This window comes from Gekko japonicus, unplaced genomic scaffold (genome assembly GCF_001447785.1).
Source record: "Gekko japonicus isolate JY-2015 unplaced genomic scaffold, Gekko_japonicus_V1.1 scaffold184, whole genome shotgun sequence".
Lineage (NCBI taxonomy): Eukaryota > Metazoa > Chordata > Lepidosauria > Squamata > Gekkonidae > Gekko > Gekko japonicus.
The window spans coordinates 1,360,905-1,379,916 of record NW_015159715.1 but is presented as its reverse complement, the minus strand read 5'-3'; the positions used below and the strand labels follow the sequence as shown (position 1 = coordinate 1,379,916).

The following is a 19,012-nucleotide window of genomic DNA, read 5'->3' as shown; positions in this document are numbered from 1 at the left end:
AGTTAGGATAGGTGGTAGGACCAGTTACTGAAATATTCTGTGGAGCCAGTCATTCAGTGTTCATCGCTTGAAAAGATAATGCTGGGGAGAAGAGATCCTTGCTCCATGGCTCTAGGCGCATGCCCACATTTACTCTGATGATCACGCAACTGCTGTCTGCTTGGAGGTCATGCTATACTGTGTAAATTCCTCTGTCAGTTTTCCCACTTGCCATAGTGGGAAATGCTGGTATTTACAGATATTCCATAGCAGAGACTTAAAGAATGAACTTACCTAAGAATCTGTGTAATGTAACCATGTCTAACTGGAAATGATGGATAAGCCCATGTACGTTGAAGAGGTGGCACAGCAGGGTTACTAGGCTGTTTCCTGGGAGAACAGAGAGTGTCCTGTTAATCTGATAAAACTTCACTTAGAAAGCTTCATAGTAATGATGCCAATAACTGACTTTGCAATCTTGCCAGCTCTGCTCCTGTTTTATCTGCTCTAAGCCTAGTCCACTGATCACCTGCCCATATCGCGACTGGTCAATTCAATATAGATCCATAACCGGGCAGATGACTGTGCAGACGGCTGATCTAGTGTGGCAGCTGTGAAGCACTTCCTATCCTACCCAGAACAGTATTTCCACTTCAAAGGGAATACTTTAGTCATGGAATCCATGAATCACAAAACATTCTAAGGGTATGTTTTAGGGCATTATCCGATTTCATAAAGGAGCACACTCCTGGTTCTATGCTGATCAATGACTTTGTCCCTCCACAGCTGCACCATGCATGGGAAGATGGGTAACAGCCAATAAGCTGTTGTCTTTTGAACAACTTGTCCACTATTACATCTCTGAAGGGACCCCCCCCCCAAACACACAGCTCAGGGGGAAAAAACAGGGCTTCTAACAACATAGATGGAAAACCACTGAATTATATCATAATGCAAACTTCAATTGTATTTTCATCTCGGTTATTTTTATCCTCAGCACTTATCCAAAGCTAATTTGTGCCTGATGCCAAACAAATTACTGAGAAACCAATTGTTAGCAATTTTAATTAATTTTTAAATTAACAAGCAAACATATGAATGAAGCACATGTCTTATGAACGCACAGAAACTGACATTGATTTTTTTTTAAATGCTCCATTGTACAGTGAAAGAGCTCTTTTCTGCTGCATATGGGGTCCAGGTCCAACTGGCACTCAAATATTTTACGGTCCTTTCTTCCCACCATCATATTACCTTCACTCATTTATAAAAGCCATCAGTGTCAAATCTCTGAGTGCTGACAAATTCAGATTCAGGAATGTAAGAATTCCTGATACACTCAAACAGCAAATTATGGAAACAGGAATTGATGTTTGTTTAGGTATTTCTCCTGCTCAGTCTCAGGAGCTAAAAGTAGAAAATATTTCTTTCCATAATAAGAAAACACCTTTGGAAAAGGAAAGTATATAATTTAGGTTATTTATTTATTCCTAATGCTACATCTGGGTTTATGGCAATAAATAGGTGGGCTGAGACTATTGTTTTTAGCAGGAGTTAGGAGAATGAAGAGAAAAGACTACTGACAAACATAGGACTGGATCCAGCCTAGAATTTCCATGTATGGAAAGAGGGCAGTGATTCTGGTGATATCCACCCTCCTGTGGTAGCTCCAAACACCCCTGAAATGCTGTTCCCGGGGGGGCGGGGAGTCATGAAGAACTTGTTTTATATTGTTTTTAACAAAGACGGTTGAGATCTCTCAGCAATTTGCACACACCATCAGGTACTGTACAAGGCAATTCCATGAAATATCATGATGATGTAGTTGAACTGATGCACATTTCTGCACCCTTTCGTTCATACTGACATACAGAAAGAAAAACTCTTAGGAATAAAAAATTTAATAAGTGTGTGTGACTGCAGCCTAAGTATAGCTACCTGAAATGGATTTCAGAATTGGGTTCTTTCTTTCTTTTTTACAACTTACCATTTGTCAAGCGGTCAAACAAGAAAATGTCAAAATCCCACATTCCCACTTTGGATAGCATGTGCTGGAAATAGAAATATAATATAAATATAAAATGCAGAATGATGACTTGTGCAAACTAAGCCCAAGTAATTTACCATTAAAACTAATACTAAATTTCTTTTCTTTTTAAAATAAAAAACAGAGATCAAGACTGCCAGAAGCTATATTTATGATTTGGGGAAATCCCACCACCACCCTCAGGCATGTGGAGGTGGGCTGAGTGGTGAAGGAAATGCACTCTGCACCTTCTCAAAAGCATGATTATTCATTCACATGCTCCAGAGCTGAGCCTTAGTCAATTTAAGCCTCTGTGAAGACCATAAAGGACAAAATGCCATTCAACTTCTTTAAACTAAAAGGTTTGAAGGAATTTTGCTGTTTTGCACAGGGAGTATGTGAGTCTCATGCTTTGGGAGGAATGAAATGGTAAATTATAAAGACATTTAACATGGATATAACAGTTCTGGAAATCCTGAAGTCACCAAAAACCTCAAGAGTTTGCCAGGCCTCCCCACCCACATTTGGGTGTGTGGGAGAATTAAACATAATGAAAGATATCATAGTTATATTGTTGGGGGATAAAGAAATATAACAAAAGTAGAAAATAGAAAGTATTGCACCCAATTTGGGGGGAATTAAACATAACGAAATATATCATAGTTATATTGTTGGGGGATAAAGAAATAAAATAGAAATAGAAAATAGAAAGTATTGTACTCAAAGAAATGCTTTTTTTGTCTGGATCTAGAGACACTGACTGTATCTAAATGTCAAAGCACAAGTCTCAAAGACCTTGGCTTTAAAATCCTGATCAGTAGGCAAGATACAGACTACAATTTGCAAAGGTCCTGTTTTGGATGTCATGGCAATTGCAGTTAGTTCTACACAAGGAACCCTTCAATCCTGCACATTATTCAATGGGAGCATGGAGGAGTCAAGCAAGCCCAAGGTCTTCCGTATCAGCTATTTGCAGACCTCAGCATTATCATGCAGAAATATATGCTTGGAGGAAGAAAACAAAACTTCACGTAATGTAGCTATGTAGTAGCAATTGATGTGGATATGCAGTTAAACATTAAACTCTTTGGTAGCAAATATCATAGTAACTTAGTAATTATTCACCAGGCTGAATTCATCTATTTATTTTATTTATATCCCACACTGTCCCAGTAGATAAAGATATATCTGAAAACAACTGAGATCTATTTCTCTAATCTGAACCTTATTTTCCCTACACACCCCAAATGTCCAATTGTCTATTTTAATTGGGGGGGGGGGCGGTTTAGGAAAGGTTTCCATACCCTCATATCTCTACTACATGTGCATGACTAGGAAAATAACCAGGGATTCTACACTGGATCTCTTAACATGAAAGTCCTCAGCATTAAATCTGAATGAGTTCAACCCAGAGATGGTGTTCTTAGTTTAATCCCCACTTTGGTTTAGAAGGATAAATTTTTTTAAAAATCTCTAAATCTGTACACTTCTTACCCTTGCTTGACCAAGATAGTCTTCATCCAGCAAATACAATGAAGTTTGTGGTACGATCCCACGCAAGAGCCTGGATGCATGGAAATATCTCTGAAAGCTTAACAGTCTCTTTACCTTTTTCTTTGTGCTAATTTCCCCTGAGTAAATGGTATCTGTGGAAAAACAATTGGTACAAAGAACTTCACTAAACCAACAAGCTAGAACTCAGTGAAGGTCAACTCGTAGTTGATGCATTTTTAAAGTGCAGGCATTGTGGTTCTTTTCTCCAACCCAAAAGAAAACAAATGCATTTTTAACACCACATCTAGTTGTCACAAGGAAAATGATAAAATGAATGATAAACTCTGGAATACACAGAACATCTAAGCATGGGTGTTTTCATGTTTTTTATAGGAAAACTGAATTAAGGAACAAAGATAATTATTTATGTTTATCCTCATGATATTTCAGTGAAAACTAAAATCCAGAAATCAGTATGACAGCAAGAGTACAGTACTGCTACAGATAGACTAACATGACTACCCATCTTGAGATATCAGTATGGTTGAGAACCCAAGATAAGGTTGCCAACTCCAGGTTGGGAAATACCTGGAGATTTTGGGGGTATAGCCTGAACAGGGTGTAGGGTTGCCAAGTCTATTTACCTTGGTGGTGGGGGAGCCCCGCTGGGCTCCGGGAGCTCTCCGGCGACGTGCGCGCGCCGCCAGCACGTCACAGGAAGTGACACGCTACATCGCTCATGTTGGGGGCGTGGCCCCGATTGTCGGAGGGGTTTTCCCTCCGACGATCGGGGCCACGCCCCCAACGTGAGCGATGTGGTTGCATCACCTCTGGTGACGCAACCACGCTGCGCTTCGGGGGGCGGAGTTCCCCCCGGGGCCTGATTTCACGGTGGCAGAAATCGGGCCTCCAAAGCGGGGGTTTACCCGCCTCCCACCTCCACTTGCCAGTCCTAGCAGGGTGGGGTTTGGGGAAGGGAAGGACTTCATTTGGGTATGATGCCATACAGTCCGGCTTCCAAAGCAGCCATTTTCTCCAGGTGAACTGATTTCTGTTGCCTGGAGATAAGTTGTAATCCCAGGAGATCTCCAGCCATCACCTGGAGTTTGGCAACCATAACACAAGAACAGTCTGGTCCTGCAACCACCATTAATATTTTACAGAATTGTGCATGTGGAGTGTATGGCACTGTGAAACACTGCAGTTTTCATTCCATTCTTACTATTTAATGTATTTAATTTCCATTCAAACTGCTCAAACACAACTGCCCTCATCTCTTTTGGAAGAAAAATGGTGGACCTTAGGAAAGACATTGAAACTTATATGGGGAACCATAGAGCACACACAATATATGGGTTGATTACTCACTATATTGGGTCAGCCCTCAACAATCCATTTTGGACAACACCGTCAGGCGTTACCCAAAACAGTGTTAAACATATATGTGCTCACATGTATATAAAATGTATTGATTTTTAAAATTTGGATATTGTCGTAGCAAAACGTTTATGTTTCACTAGATACTCATGTCTTGAAATAGATATTTATGTTTCTATTATTATGGAAGCCCCAAATTTAAGGTGCTTTCCACACAAGGACGAGATTTTGTGACTTCCTTGTTCCTGGTGTGGTTACAGATAAAGTACAGCAGCAATGGAATTTTCACCTGGCACATTTCCCCACACCTTCCCTGCCACAGTCCACTGGAAGTGGCCATTCCCCTCCTCCCCTGGGACACCAGGGCTTTTGCAATTTTTTTTCATTAAAAAGAGTAAGTCTCTAGCCCTACCCCTTGAGACGATATGCATTTCCCCTTATATCTCTGCAGGGAAAGATGCCAGAGACTTTCATTTTTGAAAAGTAAGCATTTAGTGCTGTCCCTGCTACACTTATTGTTACAACAGTATATTTATATACTGATATTCTAACTGCCCATTTTTTAAAAAAAACTATATAAAAAGCATTCTAGCGGTAGGGGGAGGAAATGGCTGTCATATGGGCCAAAAAAATCCATTCTTTTCCACCAACACAGCAGCTATCCAGTCTTTGCTGCAATTATTCCCAAAACTTCAGAGCAAAGGAAGTTTGCAAAAGATCAGAGAACAGCCAGGGAAACCATCAGAGGTGCATGAATGCACCATGTTGCTGCAGGAAAGCAGGAGGGGGAAACACTGCTTCCCAAAAGCATTGAACTTGGGGCAGATCTAAAATAGCTTTATGTTCCTCATGTACAACATTAATCTATACCTGAATTCTAAGTAGGGTTGCCAAATCGACTTACCTCGCCGGCGGGGGACTCTGGGGTGGCTCTCGGAGCACGCGCGCGCCGCATGCACGTCACAGGCAAGTGACCCCTCAAATGGCTGTGGCCCCGCCCCCAGCGTGCCCGGCATCATGACGTCACTTGCCTGTGATGTGCATGCGGGGGTGGGGTTTCCCCAGGGCCCGATTCCGCGGGGGTGGAAATCGGGCCTCCAAAGCGGGGGGGAATCTGCCCCTCGGGGGGAATTGGCAGCCCTAATTCTAAGGCGGCCAGATATCTTGCTTGTCCTGCAATTCTAGTTGCCTGTCACCATTCAGTAGAATGGTTCAGTAGAATGGTGAGGGGGAAAATGTGTGGGGAAATAGGTGTGATGGCATCACTTCTGGTACAAACCCAGAGTGACATCATTTCATCAGTGCAATAGTCTAGGATTCCACTGAAACTCTATGGCAGGACTATAGAATTTTGGGAGAATCCTAGAGTCACTTCCAGGTTTGTGCCACAAGTGAGATCATGGCATCACTACAACACCCATTTGCTTCTTCCCACCTCCTAAACCTCCCACTGACTGCCAGCACTTTGCTAGCAACCCTTCATTGGTGTAGACTGCAGTGATAAGGACACTTTCCCGGGAGTAAACTGTATGGAAGAACATGGGACCTTGCAGATTGTTCCTTTAATCCACTAGTTCTAGAAGACCACTAAGTCATAGCTGTAAAATCAGTTCTAACACGGAGTGACATTTTATTTATTACTTACTTGGATAATTTTTATGCTGTCTCTCCAGTAAACCTGCACATTCAGAATGCCACAGTACACAATGTAATTTAAGATTGAATGTCTTCAGTTAGAAACTTACTCCTGATCTGGAGCATTACAATAGGATAATTGTTTTAAAATATGGCCATTACAGAGTTAGTGAAAGGAAATAGCCCTTGTTCCCCTTAAAGGAAAATGAACGTAACCTGTAATAACAGAAAACCCAACTTTTAATTTATCATCTTAATGGTCCTTTCACTTTGTTTTTTCTCCTCCTTGTGTCATTTGGAATGTCTCCTCAGTGTTATCATCAATACACCCTCTTCCTTGGAACAGAAGGTCAGGTAGCAAACTTAGCAACTCATCATACGCAAAAATCTTGTTTTAAAGGGAATTTATATATTTAGTAAAACTCAGGGTTTGAGTGACTGGCGAGATACTTGTGTAAAGTAGTGTCCAAGTGACGTAAAACATTTAATTAGATTATAAAAATTATCCCTTACTGTGGTTGCAAAACCACTGTTGAGACACTGCTTTATAGAATATAAATATTCTATTATAAACATTAGTTTTGTTATTTTGTGGGGAGAGGTAGATCCCCACCACTACCAAAAACAAAATGAAGCCTCATAGTTTGTTATAGCAAAAATAAGTAGGTGTCTTGTGACGGTTTAAATAAAACAATTTTATTCCTGCATAAGCTTTAGTGTGCACCAGTGACTGTTTTTTCTTCAGATGCCACAAGTAGATTCCTCAGTGTACAACCTGGAGAGACCTACTCATCCATCTTCACCCAACTAAATCTCTATGATGCACAAAAAAATTGGTCTTTAATCCAAGATTAAATCCTGGATGACTGCTGTTTTATTGTGAAACAGCTTGGCATTCAGAGCAGCCCTTTTAGGACTAATAAGTGGCCAGGAGGATTACCGTTTGGTGCAGACTATTTGGTGGCAACTCTGAATTTCCTCTCCATACTTATCCACTGAGTACAGTAGGGTTGCCCAATGTCCTCTTTTTAAGAGGATGTGTCCTCTTTTTTTGGAGTCCATCCTCTTTTGGGCTTTTAAACGAAAACTGATGAAACTGTCCTCTTTTTGGGTTGGAAGGTTAGGAATATTCCTAGATAGTAGCAGTTATCACAGCTTAAATAGTAGGGGTATTTAAAATAAGGTTTGTCATGGTGATCACTTGTTTGAAGTGGTCAGTCAGGAAATATGTCCTCTTTTTTGCTTTTCAAAATATGGTAACCCTGGAGTACAGGGTTTGTTACATATTATCTATTACCATTGCATCAACTATATGTTCTGTTTGCCCTGACATTTACTGATAGCCTGTCTGATATTTTGGTACCACTTACTGCCATATGAAATTCTCTGACCATTATGGTCGGGGGGGGGGGAGGCTTCTAGTACTCCTTCTGTTTTGGGGATTTTTAATGATTTTGTACTGTGGCTTTCCCCCATTCATTTTATTGCAACGTTGCTGCTAATTTTATGCTGCTATTTTTAATATAAATAAATAACTCACTAACAGAAATAACCAAGCTTTTTGACAAATGTGCCAGAAGTACAAAGTGTTAATGCCACATCTGTGAACATATTTTAATAGCGAAGTCAGGATTTCTTTGGATACTTAAATCCAGTGACTGGAGCTGTGAACAGGCAAAACAGATCTTTCTACAAACCTGAAAAGTGCCTTAAGTTTGCAGAAAAATGTGAAATCTAAAAAAATTACCCTGGGCAGCTTAAAATATCAAAAAATGATAAAAGGAGCACCTGTTGCTTTAAGCAACAAATTCTCTCAGTGGCAGGCTACCACAGTATTACAGGCTTCAGTTTCTGTGATTAAAAATGGAGGGGACAGGGCGATCTCCAGGCATATTTTGACCTTTGAGGGAGAACTCATTGGGGCCAGGCCTGGCTGGGGTTCCTAGCTTCAGGTTGGAAAATCCATGGAGATTAGGGTTGCCATCTTCCACCCTCAGTGGAGGACTTTGGGGGTGCTCCTGGAGGGGGCGGGGCATCCCCGACGTGATGACGTCACATTAGGGACGTCCGCTTCCCCACCACCCGCGCGCTGGATCTCCAGAAACAGCAGTTTCCTTAGGGAGAGAGGGGAGTGCCTGTACGTGTTGGGGGGGGGGCTTGCCCCGCCGGCCATTTGGCCGGCGGCGGGTTGAACCCCCCTCCCAAAATGGGGGACCCCTGGCAAACAGGGGGGGGGTTGGCAACCCTAATGGAGATTTGAGGGTAAAATCTGAGGAGGTCAGGTTTGGGGGAGGGGAGTGGCCTGAGCTGATTACAATGCCACAGAATCCACCCTCCAAAGCAGTCATTGTCTCCAGTATGACAGATCTCTGTTGTCTGGAGTTCAGTTGTAATTCTGGGATATTTCCAGGTCCCACCTGGAGGCTGGCAACCCTAGGCCCGGAAGCAACCTCTGGGTGACTTGATACCACCCGACTTGCATGACTGAACTAGGCCTGGCTATTTGCTACTGTTCAACAACAGCCACCTTATGAAAGACAGTAGCAGTTAGAGCTGCAGAGCAGGGTCTGTGAGACCCAGGTTCAAATCGCCATCTTTTCTGTTGAAGCTGACTGGGTGATTTTCAACCAGTCACATACTTTCAGACTGACCTACTTCACAAGGTTGTTGTGTGGATAAAAAGGAGAAGAGAATAATGTAAGCTGCTTCGGTCCCCAAAGTGGAGAAATACCAAGGTTTTCTTAGATAGATGATGCAGGGAGAGAGGCGACACAAAGCTGAAGACAGAGGGGCAGATAAAGTTAGTTTGGCTGTTGGGTGGGAAGGAGATAGGGTTGCCAAATCCAGGTTGGAAAATTCCTGGAGATTTGAGGGGTGGAGCCCAGGGAGGCTGGGGTTCGAGGAGGAAGGGACCTCAGACAGGTATATCCAAAGCCTTCCCAGCTTGCTCCCTGCCCCTTGCACTGGGGTAACTGTGAAAATTCCCATAGAAGAATAAAATAAGAGACTGAAAATACAGAGCTTGCCAGTAACATCCTGTCACACCTCCAAGCCACAGTGCAGCTATGGATACCAACTAAGCCTGCAGCCAATCACAGCTTTCCTAAGCACTACATCAAACCCAGCCAGGATATCTATATCTTAGATGACAGGGCACACAGCTACGTCTCTCTGGCCTCACATTAGGAACACACAGAAAAACAAGTGGGCAACCCCACAACAGGGTGGTTTGCACAAAGAGGGAGCTAAGGAAAAGAATAATGTATAATTCTTCCCTCAAGCTGTGAGTGCTGCAAATGATTCGCCATGCCCCCACATGTACCTGTTTTCTGTATTGCCTCAACTATTCCTCCCTCGGCAGGTGGCTTCAATACTTATGCACAGTGCAGAAAGGGACATGCAGCGGCAGAACCATACCTACAACCCGTCCTTAGGCCTGCGATATAAAAGACTGAGCAGTACCAATTGCTGGTAAAATCGTCATTCCAGTCCTGGATTTGCACAAAAATGGCTTGCAGGAGAATTTTGTGGTGTGAAAATAATTAATATAGGATGTGGGGCTTTCTTGGTGTTTCTGATATGTACTGACAGTGGAGTAAATTAAGATTGTTCCTAAATCTAAGCTCCTGGTTGGGTTAAAACTTTGATGCTTAAAAACATCTTCTCAGTTTGAATCGTACACCAGGTGGAAGCACATCCAGTTCTGTTCACACTGTGCTGTGCTGTGATTCACCAATCCAGTGCAATTGCACCGTATGGAATTCCCTCTTGATCCTAATGAAGGCAATCAAAAAATGTGCTGTATCAGTCATTGACAGACTACATCATTGGGTAATGAAAGATAATTTTAATCACCAAGATTGAGTCACTGAAAGGATCTGGTTCAGTGACTCACTAAACAACTTAAGTCAATCAGAGAATTAAATTATTGTTGCCTTACCAGTAAGAATCCTTTGATGAAGCCAAGCTAGGCTAAGCGCCAATAAAAGAAAAAGTGAATGAAGTAAACGTTCGATACTGGAGCACTTGAAATTTACACTAGACAGTGTACAGAGTGCCTTGTATCTCCACAGATGGGATTCTGTTTAGTTTATACAAACCACAGCTCTCCCTAACAGAATAAAGAATTGTAAAACACGTGGAACATTATGTGGGTGAATCATGCTCCAGGATCCCACAAATTTATGGAAGGAAAATGACTCCATAAATGTTCCAGAACTAATCAGAATTTCTTATTCTAAAACTTTTTGGAATCTGGCACTAGGGTTTTAAGAGCACATTTCGTCTACCTTATTTAACCACCTTAGTTTTTTTTCAGATATCAAATATCAGGAAGCTGCAAAGATTCTACTCTTTTTCTCTTGGCCATCACAGAATGGCCCCCATGAATGTTCAGTTACAGAAGGCATGATTTGTACAAACCACCGCCAAATAGCTAGATCCATGGACTGCCTAAGAATTCCGTTGCAGACACTGAAACTCATGTTCCTACTTTTATGAGAAGATATGCTGAAGGGGAATGTTGTATGCATGAGGTCTTACACAACTGTATATTGTATTTTCCTATACACATGCTTCATGTCAGTAGTGGGAATCACAATAATAGGCACTGATATATGGCTGTAGGCAGATTAATGATGGGAAGAGGTTTTTAAAAAGGGGATCATAAATGAAAGGTTAAAGTATGATGAACTGCAGAACATAAATGAATATGTGTGAGGGTTGCCAGCACCCGCTGGAGGTGGGGGATCACCCACAGGTCCCATCCCTGATCAGCTGGCCAGAAGGGGGACTTACCAGGAGCAGGAAGGTGGCCCAGGTTACGTTGCTGGCAACATGGTGACATTACTTCCGGTGTGTACTGGAAGTGATGTCATCATGTTGGCGACATCCGGGTGACACTCTGGTATTTGGGCATAAACTCTATGTTAGAAGCCATTTTTACTATAGAGCTTTTGCCCAAATAGTATTGCTGGGACATCCCAGTGTGATTACAACACAGAAGAAACCTCCCAGGATATGGAAATCATATGCAAAAAATATGCAGTAGAATAGTAAACACATCAAGTGTGCAAATGGAAATACATTTATAAGACATACAATATTACAAGGCAACAGTTCTCAGTGTCAACAGTTTTCCAACAATTTACAGTCCAACAGTATCAACAAATTATGAAAAGTTCGGCTTCAACTTCGTTTCGATGGAAAAGTTAAAAACTTTTTATACGTGGGCAAATCTCTATGTGGAGTTCTTACAGCTACTACAGTTTTTAAGCCTATTGAAGGGCTAGTCCCAGATAGTATACTGCATAGCAACATAGAGAATGTTTTGTTCATCTGCAAAATAGGATTCAAATACATAATGGCTGCTGGTAAACACTTCTGATGAAGTTTTCCATCGAAACAAAGTTGAAGCCGGACTCTTCGTAATTAGTTGATATTGTTGGACTGTAAATTGTTGGAAAACTGTTGACACTGAGAACTGTTGGTCTGTAATATTGTATGTCTTATAAATGTATTTCCATTTGCACACTTGATGTGTTTACTATTCTAATACATTTTTTCATATGATAGCAACTTTCCCAGTTTGTGTTTTTTGACATCCTAGTGTGATGACATCACTTCTGGTACATGCCAGAACTGGCGTTGTTGCATTACCAGCAACATAGCCTTGGCCTCCCCCCTGCTCCTAGTAAGTCCCCCCCCACCCCCACCGCAACTCTAACACGTAGACCCAACAAAGACTAACAGTTGATGGTTAAATTTCACCAACATCCTGACTTTGCCTTTCTTCTGCAGTGGCAATTGCATTAAACAGGGTATTCCTTGAGCATATATACTGTGAAAACAAGTGAAAAAAGCACCTACAAAGTCAAAACAGAACATAATTAGTGGACATGAAGTATAGAAAATAGTTCTTACTTTGTGTATGTATGTATATAAATACAACTTCAATTGTCATCTTAATTTCCCCATATTATCCCACTTCCCAAGCAGTGATGTACTTACTGTTGAGAAGACGGAAATCTATAAATGGATAGGAACCACGTCGCTCAGAGAGAACCCCTGTCTGATCTCTCAGCCGTGCATCTCCTGTAAAACATGATAATCCAATAAATACTAGACATACTAACTTTTTTTTTTGGAAAGTATATTAAATTGTATTGAGGAGTGAGATTAACATAATCAGAATTATCTGCCTAGAAATAAAGTTAAACCTGCTACACTCAATGATATCTAAAAGGTTAAGTGAAAGGTTAAGATATGATAGATTGCAAAATGTAAGTGAATAAGAGTATACCTAATAAATACTACAAAGACACACACATTTATATGTGTATATATGTATATTTATATATATATATATCTCCAAGATAATAATTACAAATAAACCAAAACTTTTTGAGCACAGTCTTGAGGACTAGTTCCTTTGTGCAACTCTAACACGTAGACCCAACAAAGACTAACAGTTGATGGTTAAATTTCACCAACATCCTGACTTTGCCTTTCTTCTGCAGTGGCAATTGCATTAAACAGGGTATTCCTTGAGCATATATACTGTGAAAACAAGTGAAAAAAGCACCTACAAAGTCAAAACAGAACATAATTAGTGGACATGAAGTATAGAAAATAGTTCTTACTTTGTGTATGTATGTATATAAATACAACTTCAATTGTCATCTTAATTTCCCCATATTATCCCACTTCCCAAGCAGTGATGTACTTACTGTTGAGAAGACGGAAATCTATAAATGGATAGGAACCACGTCGCTCAGAGAGAACCCCTGTCTGATCTCTCAGCCGTGCATCTCCTGTAAAACATGATAATCCAATAAATACTAGACACGCTAACTTTTTTTTGGAAAATATATTAAATTGTATTGAGGAATGAGATTAACATAATCAGAATTATCTGCCTAGAAATAAAGTTAAACCTGCTACACTCAATGATATCTAAAAGGTTAAGTGAAAGGTTAAGATATTAGATTGCAAAATGTAAGTGAATAAGAGTATACCTAACAAATAATACACAGACACACACATTTATATGTATATATGTATATTTATATATATCTCCAAGATAATAATTACCAATAAACCAAAACTTTAGAGCACAGTCTTGAGGACTAGTTCCTTTGGATGTTTCAGTTAAATTAATGAGAGTAGTGCAACAGCCAATTGTCCATACATTGCCATAGTCCATGACATTTTTGTCATTTCCCTCCCAAGGAGTCATTCTTCAATTCAGTGTTCTTGTAATCCATAACTGGTAAACAAAAACATCAACATTTGGAAGAAGCTTTTTTCTTTTATGGTCATTGACCATTATACATTGATCAGTTCCATAAAAGAGCACTGCTATCATGGCTCTGTAGGCCATTCTAACATCTGGTTTTTATTCCATGGAGAAGCAGAAATGTGGGGCAGAAATTTTTCCAGTGTATTATGTTCAACAGAAAATCTTCCATTGCTAAACATTTATTTTTAAATCACATTCGATAATGATTAATGGATGTCATTGCGATGCAAGTGTATTAGTTTCAGAGTTATAATTATTGTTTTGCAGGTGATAATCCATAGGAACTGTGACAAAGAGTATTGGTATGTTTTATTGATTTATAAGCGGAGTTGGGGGGGGGATAAAACCACAAATGCATAATCCTAAATCTAAAAGAAATCTAAAAAGATCAAATTATGCATGGATCTGATTAGCTGTGCAAATCCAATCAAAACCAAAGACAAACTTCTCATCTGTACATTTCCTCTCACATTATGTGAAGTGTATTGTAATCACCAGTCTCATAGGCAACAAACAAGTAATGAAAGTCATGCTACAGAGGGTGAAACTGAGAGGCATCGGTGACCTCCATGGAAGACAGCATAAATACTGTTGAAACAGATAAGAGGACAAGCACATCCTTGGCATATCATGCACAATTCTGGTGGTTCGCTAAAATTACTTAATCAACAGTTTCCCATGCCTTTAGGTTTTATTTTAAACAACATAAAGGAAGCACATGTTACATTGTCTTTAAAAATTAAGAAGTAGTATTCAAATAAAATGATTTTCCATAGAAAGTTTTGAATTTGAACATAACGCTTAAGTCATACTTTCCCCTAATTAAATATTTACTCATATTGGGGCACAAAATTAGCATAGGGTACTTTTAAATTTTTGTTTATTAAATACAAGTCAAAAGGTACAAGCTAACAAGGCATTTGAAATTTCCCCCCCAGAAAACCCATATCACTGTGGATAAGGACCCAGTGAAGAATACACACTGGAAGCAATATACATACAAGCAGAATCTACTGAAGATCTGCAAGCAGGAGACCACATTCCTACCTCTTCATCACAAATCTTACCTGCAAAATTCACATGCATTTTGGATTCCAACACATTTTTATAGATATTGTACAATTATTATTCTTTAAAGGAACCACAGTGTTTGGAATCAGTCCTCTGTCCAGGCTCCTGATCAATTTATACTAGTCATGACTGACACGACAACCCTAAGAACACTGTCCTGGGAATAAGCCCCATTGAATAGACTTGTGTAGAATTCTGAGTAAATCTGCTTAGAACTGCTCGTTGGCAGTGGCATTGTAAGAACACTTTCCTTGGGAGTAGGTCTCCGTGAGCACCTATTTCTGTCTGGTGCTGGTGAGAGGAAAATACGCAGCTGCCCTGGGTCTTATGTCAAGATAGGCTTCTCCACGTCGTCCCACCCCCCTTGTGTGGGTATCTTTGACACCACCAGCTAACCAACTTTTCTTTTAGGCTTCCAGACTGAAGTTTAGAGCTCAGACAACTTAGGCTACTTTGTGGCTTAAAGGCTTAGCTCCATGTTGTATCTTCCTATTCTTCTGCACTGAATACTGAGGGAGGACAACACTCTAGTGAAGCAGAGTTAAACCACTGTTCCTCCCCTTTCTGCTCCTAGTACGTGTGGACTGAACAGGGGTTAAACATGAGTTACAGCTATCAGAATGACTGCATTAAAAATGAAAAGAATTTTAACAAAAATACAAAGCACAAACTGCATTTTCAAACACAAAGATAAAAAGAAATATGAACAAAACACAATCCTCTAAACCCTGACTCTTACATATCCCTAAATATGGTAATTAGAGATAGATCATATAGTTCTTGGAGCTGTAAGCTATTAGAAATAATTAGGGTTGCCAGAACCCGGTCTGGCCAGGGGATCTCTCAGTCTTTGGGGCTCCAATCCGCTGCAATCCAGCTGGCCGGCAGGGAAGCCCCACCCCCAAACAGGGACATCGCCACATGATGTCCCTCTCACAATGATATCACCCGGAAGTGACATCATCACGTTGCCAATGTCAGGGGGGTGACACTCTAGTTTTTGGGCAAACTCCATGGTTTGGTGAGCCAGTTTGGTGTAGTGGTTAAGTGTGCAGACTCTAATCTGGGAGAACTGGGTTTGATTCCCCACTCTTCCACATGCAGCTGCTGGTGTGACCTTGGGTCAGTTTTAAGTTCTTTCAGAGCTGTTCTCTCACAAGCAGTTCTCAAAAGAGCGCTCTCAGCCCCATCTACTACACAGGGTGTCTGTTGTGGGGAGGGGAAATGAAATGAAATTATAAGCCTCTCTGAGACTCTTTTGGGTAGTGAAGGGTGGGGTATAAATCCAATCTCTTCTTTGTTTTCTTTGAGGGCAAAAAACCATAGAGTTTTGCCCAAAACTTGAGCATCACCCCCTGATGTTGGCAACACCTGGAGCCCCCTCCCAGGAGCAAGGTAAGACCTGGCTACCCTAGAAATAATCCATTCCCTTGTTTTCTGTATCCAGGGATAACCCTACTGAGTTCAATGCCGTATGCTCATAGCTACTTTTGGGAGTCAAGATGGATTCCATCCTTATCCTTAGCATGTAAAATGTTCATTACAGACAAAGTTTTTGATGTAGTTAGAAGTGGCTCTAGAAGACTATCTCTATTAATATCTCTTTGAGATTTGTTACCATGGATGGTCCTTCACCAGTTTATGAATTCCTTGATACTTAACATTTGGATATGTTTCTATTTCTCTATTTTAAGAATAGGGAACAGAAAATATCTATCACCAAACCAGGTCTTTTATTTTTACATACAGTAAGTGTGCAGTGCCCTGACCTGGAAAGCCCAGGCTAGCCTGATTTTATCAGATCTCAGAAGCTAAGCAGGGTTGGCCAGGATCAGTATTTGGATGGGAGACCACCAAAGGAAAACCAGGGTTGCTATGCAGAGACAGGCAATGGCAAACCACCTATGAACATTTCTTTCCCATGTTAATACCATTTGATGGCTGTATAAAATACTTTATTCTCCTCCTCCAACTTGTTACTTCAAGTATAGTACAATTCTAAGAATATGTACACCATTAGAAAGGCATGACTAGGATTAGTTACTAATTCAGTTGCTCTCCTTTAGGGTTGCCAACCTCCAGGTGGTGCTTAGAGTTGTCCCAGAATTACAACTGATCTCCAGACTAAAGAGCAGCACTGGACACACAGTCTGCATGTTAAGTCTAATAAAGAAATATTAATTTTTACCACTGATGGCCTAGGTAATAGCCAATAAATTGCTCTGATATGCCTTCAAACACATCGCATGTAGCATTCTAAATTACACATTTTCAGTCATGTAATCTGAGGTATGGGTAATATGACTTCTCTGCAATAAATTCAGCTGCTGAACATTATGTTATTTTTAAAACACATTATGCTATTGTTAAAACACTTGTTTATGCCGTAGCCCCTTTGTTTGGCCACTATACCGTAAGTGTGAAGCTTCATACAGATCATTGTAGATGAATTACGGTAGTTGTGGTTTTTGTTCCGATTATTTTTGTTCATATAACAAGTTTTTTTGAAGGATATGAACTTCTGAGCAAGAATACTGTAAAGCAGTTGTGACAAGTCCACAAATGTGAATTGTTTGCCTTTACCTGTGTTTCCAAACATTACCTATAAGTGATGTGAATCAGCTGCACTGGAGTATGCAAGTGATGGAGGCCATCTACTTTGGGAGATGTTTCTTTGATAGTGCAGTGCAGAATATACCCCTAGTTCTGTTCTAACTGGTGATGTATAAATAAGCCACATTTCATTTTTTTTCTTTCCCTTTTCCCCATCCTTGAAACTTTAGTTGTAGCCACAGGCTTGCTTCTTGTCATTTAGTTGATGTTCCAATGACTACAAGCTATCATCACAGTACCTATGTGATGCTATGTGTTTTCAAATCATTCACTTGGGTTTACATTTTTGAATAGGTTAAAAGATTATTCAAAGTCCTAACTATACTTTAATATTTAAATGTGCAATAATAATCAGAACTATTGTTTGTTCCACACAAGTGTGGCCTTTGGCAATATAAAGCTATCACTTAATTTTTAAAGCAAGGCCTCCCACTGAAATCACAAGGGATTAATGTTTCTTCTTTATGGTTGTGGAAATTAAGCTTGTAATTCCTAATTGTTAGGACTTTGCCCTTAGTATTCGGTTTCCTGCATAGTTTCCTGGCCCTCCCAAATGATTAGCAGAAGCAGAATAAATGCAATTTATAATGTGTGCAATTCCACAGGGGGAGGGGTTGGTGGCACAAAATGTGGGTTACCTTGTTACAGAATTATTGTTTATTAAGTGCAAAGTTACATAGTCCTGATATAGATTGCTCAACAGGTAAAATGCACCTAGTTACCATGGCAACAATGCACCTAAACCATCCATAAGATATTTCTACTTTGCTTCATTATATAATGCATTTTATTTAGTATGTAAACTCTGTTATTGACTATTCATGTGCCCAGTGAAATTTCATATAGTGATGTATAAATCTGAATTGTCTATGCATTATCATCACATGGCAGGGTTTAGTTGGTAAGGTTATACATGACCAAGATGAGATCCTGTATTCAATTACAAAGTATTTTTATCTTATACTGACCATTCTTTTCTTGTATGTATTTTTGTACTTGAAGACTGACTTTATGGTTAGATACATTTATAATAGGAGATTTGGTCATACGTATGAATACAGCTATTCTGTCATTGTGATGTGGGAGAAGGGGTATGTTCCGCTTCAGATCTGAACTGTAACAGGGCCTTTTCAAACCAAACACTGGCCCATTATGCATGCACATCTTACTGCAGAGTTTCAGTGCAGTAAGCCTTTAATCTTGACTTCGGATTCTGTGCCCACCTTATGCACCATTCTTTTTCCTCCAGTGTATTTATTCTACAGCTATAATGAAAAAATTCCACTTTTCTATATTGGGGTGGAACATCACTTGTGACATGTGGGGGGTGGAGTCTATGTAATTGCCCTATCACAGTTGTGCACCTTCCATTTACATCCTCCTGGTTCAGGTTTTGCATTTTAGCATTAGTTCACTGAATTAAAGTGAATAGAAAAGAAAGCAGGCAAAGGGGGAAAACCTACTGTTGAAACTGACCAGACTTTTTATGAAATTAACAATTGCTTTTTCCAGATTGT

General features: G+C 40.2%; 1 protein-coding gene across 1 annotated transcript in view; it reads right to left on the bottom strand.

Annotated features, from left to right (window-relative positions):
• The window catches only part of PDE7B (phosphodiesterase 7B), a 214,377-nt gene that overhangs the window by 30,037 nt on the left and 165,328 nt on the right, over nt 1–19,012 (bottom strand). The window contains exons 3-6 of the mRNA XM_015411627.1: nt 13,240–13,323; nt 3,500–3,651; nt 1,967–2,030; nt 274–369 (exon numbers count right to left, since the gene is read on the bottom strand). Of these exons, the coding sequence (XP_015267113.1) occupies nt 274–369; nt 1,967–2,030; nt 3,500–3,651; nt 13,240–13,323 (396 nt within the window). The remainder of the gene's footprint in view (nt 1–273; nt 370–1,966; nt 2,031–3,499; nt 3,652–13,239; nt 13,324–19,012) is intronic.